Genomic DNA, 10,761 nt, shown 5'->3' with positions numbered 1-10,761 from the left:
TACATATTATTAATTTACTTATAACCCACAACGAATAGGTCGTTTTGAATTTTTGTAAATCTGTAATCTTCTAAAAATGTGATGAATGATAATTAAAATCTTGATTATCGCTTATAGTCCAGGCAGCGCTAATGAGCAATTCAATGAGGGGATTCATCACAGGGATTTTTGCATATTATGTTATCTATACTGTCTAACATTATTTTGAACGTTTGAACGAACATCCAAACTGTCAAAAGGGAGCATAACAAATTTAAATAATATACCTTTCGATAATGTCATCAAATTATTTTGAGAAATTAAAACTTCAAGCTCGTCAGCTTGATGATAATATTGAAAAGTTAAGCACGGCGTGGAAATTGCCACAACGTTTTATTGGAGGGTATGCAAAACCTACCGAAGAAACAAATGGTCACATTGAAGCACTATGGAATACTATAAAGAATGCACAGGTTTTTATTACAAATTGACATTTAACATTTTTAATTTGATATATATTTTACTCATTTTTGTCATATTAGGTCGAAAAGGAAGAAATAAAAAAGCAAATGGCTAACGACAGTGGAACACTAGATATGGAACAATTTCTACAGGAATTAACGGAAGAATATAACCATATAAAAACACAGTGTGATAACTTAAATATTGTTCTAGCAGAATATGGTTATCGTTATAGTGACAGCGATACCTTAGACCAGTAAGTTTTTATTTAATGTCACTTTATAAAAACATTTATCATTCTGATATATTATTTGTATTTTACAGTACAGTTATAGGTAATGGTGAGAAATCGTAACCAACATTTATCCTTACTTAATTAACCCTCATTTGGAATCTGAATCTACAAAAATTATAGCATTATATTAAACATTTTTATTTGAAATGTACCTTAAAAAGTTTATACTTAGAATAAAAGTTTTATACTAACTCATATTAGTTTATCCCTTTGTACCATATTCTTATCTGCCACAGAAGTTTATATTTTTATAAAGAATTTGTTTGAATACAGTAATTGTTTTTCTTTGTTAGGTTTAGCATAACATTTAATGGATAATGTTTTCAGATTTAAAAGCTGTTTTCATAACATTGGTTACATTTATTTATTATTCTATGTATAAGACTTTGTTAGAAATTTTATCGTTACAATCAGGAGATCCCTTAAATGAAGCAAACATTTGCTAAAGTTTTATTTATTGTTTATGTGAATAGACTACGTTATTACAATATTTTATGTAAAATATGTTTATATACAAATATACAATATGCTTTTGTATAAATACAGTACATATAGGCACAATATATATCTACATTCTTTAGATCATGTATAGACAAGTACAAATAAAATGAAATTTGGGCATACAAATGGCTACTGGTAACAGATAGAACAGTCCTATTGCTTTGAGTTATAAAATAGACATTGTGAAATGTTTCAATTACTTGAAAAACCTGTATGCACTTTCAGTTATTAAAAACTGTTCTATCTATTTTATTAATTTTGATCAGTGTTATACAAACTTATAAGAAAATATTTGATCATATTTAAACTGTTGCTTGTATAACTTTTTTAACAAATTACTATTCAACAATTTTATATATAAATGTATATACAGGGGGTTCCACTTAAAACAGGTCATTTAATATGTATATAAAAAAATTTCCATCTGATTTGTCTTTTAAAACAATTTAAATTACATAACAAAAATCTGTCTGGTATTATAACAAATAGAAAAGATATTTAGGTGGCCTGTTTGAAGCAGAACATCCTGTATAATGAAATTGTATATTGCTATGAATTTATGAAATTGATTTGTAGAAAAACATTTCTGTACAATTAATAATGTCAGTGACATACAGATTGAATGTGTGTCAGCATAAAAGATAATTATATAATAGGCAATAATCACAATGTGTTTTTTAATAATGAAAGATTCATTATGTATATATATTTTCTTCATGATTTGAGAATGTAGGTATGAATATAAAAGTACCTAGTTGTAAATATAGTACAAATCATAATAAAATTGTTTTAAACGTATATATATTTATATATATAACACTGCTGTATCATTGCCAACGATATCATAATCGTAGAATATTTAAATTTCCTTTTTCTTTTTTCATGTAGACTGAAATGTATAAAATTGATTAGGCTGAACAGATTAAAGTAATTTCTGTATATCTAAAATATAAAAATCATTTTTCTTTTACTTTTCACGACATTCTATCACAAAGTTATTATGTTTTCACAGTCCATATTTAAACATGTTACATTTACGACTTGTAATATTTTATAATTTTTTTCTTTATTTAACTACTATACAACAGTTCGATAGAAAACTTAAATGATACATAAATGTGATGTAACCGATATAATATAAAAGTTTAGTAATATTCTGTATGTTTCAAGTGAACGTATAATGAACTGTGATTTATTAATTAATTAGAGTAACAATATCACGTTTACATCTTTACAAAATGAACTGCATAATTTATAAAAGCTGTAAGTATCATAAAAGTTTTCTATAAGATAAAAATTTTATACATATTACACCTATACAAATTCACAGATACGGTTGTTAATTTGTGAATTATAAAGAGTATAGGCTCCTTTAAAATATCTCTACAAAAATTACAGACATTATTCTCGGTGAGTATCAATATATAAATTCTGTATACAAGTATGTAAATTGTATAAAATTGTGTATAATTCACTTTTCAAAACAATGTTTTGTTAAAGGCAATAATAATGTTCTTAAAAACGTGATACGATTTAAAAATACTCTAAGAATATCAATTAAAAATTGACCTGTTTAAGCTTATAGGAATGTAAAATGTATCAGTTAAGAAAATATACCAATTATTAAAGTTTCGCATTATTTTTACATGATACGAATAGCTATGTAAAAATTCAATCATCTAACATTTTATATTTTTTACATTAGACCTAAAAATCTCTTATATACAAACATAACAAAATATTTTCATTAGCTCCAGGTATAATTAATTCTCAATACAATTTTTAAATGTTTTTCTTCTTTCTTTTTGTATAAAGAACAAAGGGAACAAAGATTTTATGTAATAAATGATCAGAATGGAAAAATAGCTGTGTGTATAAATATAAATGTGGTTTTAACATTAGGCATTACACTAAACTAGTAAAAAATAAATTACATAGAAAATTTATTAGTTTTAAAATTCTTTGGTTTTACCATAAATATTATTACATAAAATCCTTGGTTACAGTGGTGTTTATAATGCCAATAGAAAATGCTGTTCCCTGTTATTAAAAAATCTGAACTGTGTATAATTTTCTTGACAAAAAGAGAACATCTTAATCAATAGCTTGCCTTTGTTGTAATACAATTCTTCCATCTTAATTGAATGAAATAATGTAAATTGCCATGTAACATGCGGGAACAAAAGTTTATGAAAAAAATATGTATAAGTCATGTGTTTATAAAATAATAAATTAATATATTCTGGAAAACTGCTATCTTATGGGATTGAAAAGCAAACTTTATTTGAACCTTTGCATACGAAAAATAATAATACTGATTACTATAAATTTTTTTCTTAAAGAAATAAATGTTTAATCAAGGACCAGCTATTTAAACCAAAGTTTAGCAAAACACTTCCTACTTAATTATTCAACAAAATCTACTATATCCATTATAATGATCTTTCTTTATATGATTTTTTGTTGCAGCAAATACTGGAGGTTTAAGTTACAACAGAAAAGTAATATTGAACTATCAGGACTATATTAATTTAAATTATAATTGCTTACAAAATATAATTTATTGTGTGCTACAGAAAATAAGTTTAATTTAGAGAAGTACAAAAACAATAAATCAAAAATATGATGAATATCAAGGTACAAGAATTTCTATTTCTATTTTGAAACATTGAAATCCTGTATACCATTTTTAAATGAAATGCAAAAAAAATTATGTAAAAATTAACAATTTTGCACACAGCAATTTGAACACAAACTGGTTAGTTTCATTTGGTTTATATGGCATGAATCTAGTATTTGGTTTCCTCGTTACTTACTATATTCAATGTTAACAAAGATAATTCAAGCGTAAGTAAAAAATAAGTTATTCTTATGTTTGTGAAAGCTGGTTATATGACCAGCGTTTTTCATTATATATTTTAATATAAAAAGAAGCACTGGATTAAATATCTGTACAAAATAGAAAAATCTTAGCTAAACTATTAGCAAACTGATCCTTTTTTTTATACAAACATGTAAAATCGTTATTATTGACAATGTATAGAACATAAGTTAACTATGTACAATAAATTGTATATAATAGTCTTCTTACAACCCTTTAATATTCAATATTCATCAAAAAGGATGGAAATATATTATCAGTGTATAGGTATATATGTATATATAGTGTATACAGTGTTAAAAATTTTCAATACATGTTTCCGTTAGGCAGTTTTTACTCCCTCCTTTGTATAAAACTATTATGAAAACGTTTAATTTACCGTTGTCAACGGAGGTAATCGTATGATTTATATTGATACAATATATATAATATATATATTGTCTTACCAGAACTTCTTTCCAACTTGATGTCCTAATATTTTTTTCAACTAATTTCACTTCACTATATACCAAATACTAAACGTTGAACGCGTACCTTTGAATTGGAAATTATTTCACTTTTTTTTTTACACACATTCATCATTATTGGAGCATCAACGATTCCAGATTTCTATGCAAAATTGTGTCTTTGACTGCATTAAACACAACTTTTATATTTTCTGTATCAACAGCGGTAGTAAAGTGATGAAAAAGAGGTTTTCTTGGGTCCCTTTTAACAGATATAAACATGTCTAGTATAAAATTCTGCACATCCTTCATGGAATGTGAATCTCCTGTGAATTGTGGGAAATACCAACGAACATTTGTGTCGGGTGATCTTACTTTTTTATCCAATAAATCAGTTTTGTTTAAGAATAAAATAATAGACACACCACCGAATATCATGTTGTTAACTATTGTATCAAATATATTTCTTGATTCTTCTAACCGATTTGTTCTCCTGGAATATTAGATAAGGTATTTATTACAATATTCTATAAGTAAAAAATTATAATAGTAAATATAATGACAACTTACCTATCTTCTAACAACACTTGATCAAATTCTGATGATGAAACAAGAAAAAGTATAGAAGTAACGCAATCAAAACATTGATACCACTTTTGTCTTTGAGATCTTTGCCCTCCGACATCAACAAACAGAAATGGAATATTATTAATTTGTATAACAAATTCAGAAATTCCTTTTGTAGCTTTTCTACAGTGTAAGATATCTTGGTGTGTAGGTACATAATCCTGCAAGAAAATTTTAGTAGTTTAAAAGTGCTGTAATAAATTTAACAAGCAATAAAAAGTTTATGAATAAATTATACAATATTACCATTCTAGCAATCCTATCAAGACTGTCCAAAAAGTACTGAACTGAATCGCTCTGTAAAAGCAAAAAAATAGTATTATAAAAATAACAGTACAAAAGTAGCTTTGATTTGTTTACTAATTTCTTAAAATATGAAAGGTGTCTTACTAATTGAAATTCTCTTCTCCTATCAAAGGCTTGTTTGATCGATGCATCTTTCCATAAACTTTGTAACGCTGGTACATAATGGAGAAACAATCTAGCATCTAATACCATAGTATTTTCAACCTTTAATAACTGATAACCAATATCATAGTTTTTAGGATTTTCCCATGGAATATTTAACTTATCACGAGCATCTACCAATACCTTCATTCCTTTAATTATATTTTGATAAATTACATGTTGATATTCCTTAATTAATTCAGGCTGAAAAAGAGGTGATAATTATTACAAATAAAAATGAAGAATTATGTTACTTTTACTAAAACAGTTTTAATAAAGTTTATAATCTTTCTAAGCTTACATTTTATTTCATATACTATATTTTTATGACTATGACAAGTGAAAAATAAACAAATTGATATCATATCGCATATGTAAACTTAACACTACAAGTTTCATGTATACTTTCTGACTAAAAAATGTAACAAAAAAAACAAGATAAAAGATAAGTGCATCAGACTTTTTTTATTATTGAAAATATATAACAGGTAGGTAAATATCATTATAAAGAAAAAATACAAAATCGAAATAAAAAAGAAAAAATACAAAAACGAATCATCTTTGCTGTAGACCTACTTTCTCATATATTCTTAAACCATGTGTTTAGGTCAACCACCTTCCCATGGATAGACATTTAAATAACTATACAACACTGACAGAAAGTGTATAGGAAACTACGGTTTTCTACAAGTGAATTATTCACGAGCGAAGAGAAAAATATTTGAAAAAAAGAGTGAAGAAAATTCCAAGGATATTAAGCTGAAAAAGAAACATCGCACCGATGAAAAGTCGACATTGTTTTACCTCAAATTTAATTCCGTGAATAATTCGCATCTGTTTGAGGAATGTCGACTTTCCGCTCTCACCCGCCCCGAGGAGCAGCAACTTGACCTGTCGTCGGAGTGCTTGACGATCTTTCTCCAGCATCCGATCGATTTCTTGACTTTTGTAACGCTGCTCGATCTCCTCGGGGCTGAACTTGAAACGCAGGCAACAAGTACACGACCACGTTAAGGATCCCGCCATCTTGCTACCCTGCTACCCTCTTCCTTCCTTCCGGCGTTTCTTCCGTGTCAGGCCGTCCTTCCGAAGGAGTATATATCCTTGATTATCTAAACACCGTGCGTACACAGAGAGAAAGAGAGAGAGAGAAAGAGACACAGAGGAGTACACTACACACACACACACGCAAGCGCGCGCGCGCGTGGAATCGCACACAAGTATCCAATCACGAGTAGTAAGTTTATCGTAATGTAATGCACGTATCGAAGGAGCCACCCGTGAACAACCTGTTCGTGATTACACGGGATCGACGCACGTCGCGATTCAGAACCGCATTTCTCACTTAGGCGTAGCCGGGAATCCGAGCAGCGAACCAACGTCAACACACGTCGTTTTCTACTCGACGCGATACTTCCACACCTACCGTTAATCGCGAGACTCACGCCGCTAGCTGCCCACGATCTTCTCTGGTTCCTCGCGAATTGAACATGATTAAATAATCGTTCTAATTACCGAGTAGGAGAGCTAACTCGCGCATCGTTCTCATCGCACTTTATTCCCCGACTATTCAGACGACTCTCCGGTCGTCTTTGATTCGAAGAAAATCTTCCACAGTTAAACAGAATCGTATCACGCGTACTTATACACACCTGCACCGTTTTTTTTTTTCAATCGAAACGAGCATGCAGCAGGGGTTCACCTATGCCAAACTACATAATAATAATGCGGGGGAAGAAATATGCGAAACGGCGAACGGAAAAACGTACTCCCCACCACGACATATTTGTTGTGAGATACTGCCGTAACGCACACACGTATAGGAACACGTACACGGTCTATGACACCGACCGAAAGCACACCTCCCGGTTCGGCCGCGTGATCGGTTTTGCGTGCTGTCATTCGTCGGAAGGCCTTTCTTTTTTTTTCTTTATCCTTGTCGATACTGCAACGCGCCGCGACGACGATTCCCCTTGAACATCATGCGTCAACGAACACACGGTTTTGGTTATGTGGTGGGGAGGGAACGACTCATTTTTCCATTTCTCTCTATCGTCACTCGACAAATCTTTTTATCGCCTCCCCCTTCTTCGTCCCTCTGATTGCACTTACTTACCGCAAGCCAGTTTTTCAATGTTACATGCATAGAAACAATGACGAGACAACAGATTGGTGAATATGATAGATGATACTGACCAATCCTAGCGACTAGTTTTTGAGAACGCCTTCATGTTGCATTTCATAGATGGCGCTGTTATAAATAGCCAAAGTTGTTAAACATTTAAGTTGTAATTTATACTTTGAAAGACAATTTTATAAGAAAATCATGTCGTTAGCGGATGAACTGTTAGCTGATCTCGAAGAAAATGATGATAACGATCAGGAAATGGAAGAACCGGAGCCGGATTTCATTCCAGCTTCAGTTTCAAAACCTATCGAAGAAGGTTAACCTCTCATCACGTTTGTTTACATACAGTACAGTTCTTAATAAGAATAGCACTGTTGAATATGATTGTAATTTCATTTCAGAAATAAAAGTAGCGTCGGTGAGGGAATTAGCGAAACTTCGTGATTCTGAGCAATTAAAAAAAGTAATGTCTCAAATAGAAAAGTACAGTAAAGTTCCTAGAAAATCAGCAGATATCATTGGACCCGTTGAATCTGATCCAGAATATCAACTCATTGTTGAAGCTAATAATATGGCTGTAGACATTGATGATGAAATAGGTAATAATATAAATCGAATTTTTTAAATGTCTCATTATTTTATAAACTGATTATCCAGTGTCTGGAGGATTTATTTTGTTTAGAGCAATTCTTTGGAAGATTTTTAAGTATAAGTCACTATTATATGGCCACAGAGGACTGAGTATTAGTTGAAAATGTGAAAAAGAAACAATTAGTTACAGGCCTTCACATGAACAAGCTTCTTTGCTGTGTCAAATATAGTTGCGACTATATGTATGCTTAGAATGGAAAAATTGCTTTAAAGAAAAGTCTGCATAGAAGTCAGACAACTGGTTTCTGAAATAATTGTAAACACATAAATAAAATTTTCTTATATGAATATGTAGTAAAATAATGATACTTGAATCACATGCAAAATTAATTTGCCCTCGGCCAAAGATCATATAAGTTACATTTTTCAGCTACAATACATCGATTTACAAGGGATAAATATTCCAAAAGGTTTCCAGAATTAGAATCTTTAGTTGTGGGTCCATTGGAATATGTAATGACAGTTAGAGAATTAGGAAATGATTTGGATAGAGCAAAAAATAATGAAACATTACAGCAGTTTCTTACTCAAGCAACAATTATGGTAGTTTCTGTTACTGCATCAACAACACAAGGGTAATATTTAATAACTTTGTGCATTATATATAATTAAATTGTGTTTACTAATTTTTCAAATTAAATTATTTTACTTACAGTCAATTATTAACTGAAGACGAGAAGGAGGCTATTTGCGAGGCTTGTGACATGGCAGTAGAATTGAATAATTGTAAATTAAAAATATTTGAATATGTTGAGAGTAGAATGGCATTTATTGCACCAAATCTTTCTATAATAGTAGGTGCATCAACAGCTGCAAAAATTATGGGTACCGTATACACATATTACTTTTAACATTAATAAACATTTTAAACTTCTATTAACACACATTTTATTCGTTATCGTAGGTGTAGCTGGAGGTTTGACAAAACTTTCAAAAATGCCAGCTTGCAATGTATTAGTATTGGGATCGCAAAAAACTACGTTATCTGGATTTTCACAAGTAGCAACATTACCTCATACTGGTTTTATATATTACTCTGATATCGTACAAGATACCCCTCCTGTAAGTTGATATGTAATAAATATGTGTTAGGCAAATCTTTTATTACTGTCTTCGTTTATTTATTTTTCCAGGATTTACGAAGAAAAGCAGCAAGACTCGTGGCAGCCAAAAGTATGTTAGCTGCGCGTGTTGATGCATGTCATGAGAGTACGGATGGTCACATCGGTCAATTATTCCGTGAAGAAATTGAAAAGAAGTTAGATAAACTTCAAGAACCACCTCCGGTAAAATTCGTGAAACCTTTACCAAAACCTATTGATCCGGGAAGGAAGAAACGTGGAGGCAAACGCGTTAGAAAAATGAAGGAACGCTACGCAATTACTGAATTCAGAAAACATGCAAACAGAATGAATTTTGCTGATGTAAATATTATGGTTCTGTATTTTATAACTTCCTTAGTAATAGTTTTCTTTAATGAATATGTTTCCATAGATTGAAAATGATGCTTATCAAGAAGATCTTGGTTACACACGTGGTACAATAGGCAAAGCAGGAGCTGGTCGTATTAGACTACCTCAGATCGACGAGAAAACAAAAGTACGAATATCGAAAACGCTTCAGAAAAATTTGCAAAAGCAACAGCAATGGGGTGGTAGTACAACAGTTAAGAAGCAGGTTTCTGGTACAGCGTCCAGTGTCGCATTTACACCGTTACAGGTAAATTAATAATAATATATTTTGTCATTAAACTTTTTAATGTATTGTAAATTCAAATTATTATATTTATTTGCAGGGCTTGGAAATTGTAAATCCGCAAGCTGCAGAAAAGAAAGTAAACGAGGCTAACGCTAAATATTTTTCAAATACAGCTGGTTTTTTGAAAGTAAAAAAATCATAAATAAACTGTACATATTCACCATAACGTGTATTAATTGATAAAATTTAATATTGTATATATTCTTTGTACAGCTTGCACATGCTGTATTTATATGTGTAAACATTATAATGTTTCTATTATTAATTGTAATTAAATGTGTACTTTATTGAAAAAAAAAACTGATATGTCATGAATTTAAACTATTGAAAATTTCTTCTTGCAAATAAAAATCTGTTCATAAAAATGTGGGATAAATTTAAACGGTAGCTTAATCAACGTATAAAATTTCAAACTGTGAATGTATTTCTAAATACGTAGGTTATGTATAAATACAGTAGATGATAGACGACCTCGCGGTGAAGCGATTATAAAAATAAATAGTGCGAAAGAGTCGGTAACTAGAGTGAAAAGGGACGTTGGATACTAACGAAAGTGGAGAAAGAAAGATAGCGGTATGTACATGAG

General features: G+C 30.3%; 3 protein-coding genes across 6 annotated transcripts; 2 read left to right on the top strand and 1 right to left on the bottom strand.

The window, feature by feature from the left end:
- Nucleotides 1–173: 173 nt before the first annotated feature.
- LOC114871360 lies at nt 174–3,863 on the top strand. 3 transcript variants are annotated; one of them, XM_029177152.2, is made up of 3 exons: nt 174–452; nt 522–697; nt 3,707–3,863. In XM_029177152.2, exons 1-3 carry the CDS (start codon nt 276–278, stop codon nt 3,765–3,767), a joined length of 414 nt encoding a protein of 137 aa, XP_029032985.1. In that variant the 5' UTR covers nt 174–275; the 3' UTR covers nt 3,768–3,863. The 3 variants fall into 3 exon arrangements, with proteins under 3 accessions (XP_029032985.1, XP_029032987.1, XP_029032986.1); XM_029177154.2 differs by lacking the exon at nt 3,707–3,863 and adding an exon at nt 771–927; XM_029177153.2 differs by lacking the exon at nt 3,707–3,863 and adding an exon at nt 766–927.
- LOC114871357 (guanine nucleotide-binding protein subunit alpha homolog) lies at nt 1,180–7,574 on the bottom strand. Of its 2 annotated transcripts, XM_029177149.2 has the most exons (5): nt 6,443–7,540; nt 5,582–5,842; nt 5,438–5,488; nt 5,135–5,352; nt 1,180–5,057 (listed from the first exon to the last, which is right to left on the bottom strand). In XM_029177149.2, the coding sequence occupies exons 1-5, from the start codon at nt 6,662–6,664 to the stop codon at nt 4,700–4,702; spliced, it is 1,110 nt and encodes a 369-aa protein (XP_029032982.1). In that variant the 5' UTR covers nt 6,665–7,540; the 3' UTR covers nt 1,180–4,699. The 2 variants fall into 2 exon arrangements, with proteins under 2 accessions (XP_029032982.1, XP_046144008.1); XM_046288052.1 differs by having other exon boundaries at nt 5,438–5,842; nt 6,443–7,574.
- A 292-nt stretch (nt 7,575–7,866) lies between these two features.
- On the top strand, nt 7,867–10,496 carry LOC114871355 (U4/U6 small nuclear ribonucleoprotein Prp31). Its single transcript, XM_029177147.2, has 8 exons — nt 7,867–8,082; nt 8,168–8,365; nt 8,788–8,992; nt 9,073–9,242; nt 9,322–9,479; nt 9,551–9,841; nt 9,912–10,136; nt 10,213–10,496. Exons 1-8 carry the CDS (start codon nt 7,965–7,967, stop codon nt 10,315–10,317), a joined length of 1,470 nt encoding a protein of 489 aa, XP_029032980.1. The 5' UTR covers nt 7,867–7,964; the 3' UTR covers nt 10,318–10,496.
- Nucleotides 10,497–10,761: the final 265 nt, after the last annotated feature.

This window comes from Osmia bicornis, chromosome 12, assembly GCF_907164935.1.
Source record: "Osmia bicornis bicornis chromosome 12, iOsmBic2.1, whole genome shotgun sequence".
In the NCBI taxonomy this organism is placed as follows: domain Eukaryota; kingdom Metazoa; phylum Arthropoda; class Insecta; order Hymenoptera; family Megachilidae; genus Osmia; species Osmia bicornis.
This window is presented reverse-complemented; position numbering and strand designations above follow the sequence as displayed.

What these genes read in the sequence shown, in the direction of transcription:
- LOC114871360 (XM_029177152.2), top strand. Translation starts at nt 276, where the DNA reads ATGTCATCAAATTATTTTGAGAAATTAAAACTTCAAGCTCGTCAGCTT. An exon ending in ATACTATAAAGAATGCACAG is followed by an intron (nt 453 to 521) that starts GTTTTTATTACA and finishes TTGTCATATTAG; the next exon opens with GTCGAAAAGGAAGAAATAAA. An exon ending in GACAGCGATACCTTAGACCA is followed by an intron (nt 698 to 3,706) that starts GTAAGTTTTTAT and finishes TTTTTGTTGCAG; the next exon opens with CAAATACTGGAGGTTTAAGT.
- LOC114871355 (XM_029177147.2), top strand. Translation starts at nt 7,965, where the DNA reads ATGTCGTTAGCGGATGAACTGTTAGCTGATCTCGAAGAAAATGATGAT. An exon ending in TTCAAAACCTATCGAAGAAG is followed by an intron (nt 8,083 to 8,167) that starts GTTAACCTCTCA and finishes ATTTCATTTCAG; the next exon opens with AAATAAAAGTAGCGTCGGTG. An exon ending in TCGCATTTACACCGTTACAG is followed by an intron (nt 10,137 to 10,212) that starts GTAAATTAATAA and finishes ATTTATTTGCAG; the next exon opens with GGCTTGGAAATTGTAAATCC.
- LOC114871357 (XM_046288052.1), bottom strand. Translation starts at nt 6,664, where the DNA reads ATGGCGGGATCCTTAACGTGGTCGTGTACTTGTTGCCTGCGTTTCAAG. An exon ending in TTGATAGGATTGCTAGAATG is followed by an intron (nt 5,353 to 5,437) that starts GTAATATTGTAT and finishes ATTTTCTTGCAG; the next exon opens with GATTATGTACCTACACACCA. An exon ending in CAAGTGTTGTTAGAAGATAG is followed by an intron (nt 5,058 to 5,134) that starts GTAAGTTGTCAT and finishes CTAATATTCCAG; the next exon opens with GAGAACAAATCGGTTAGAAG.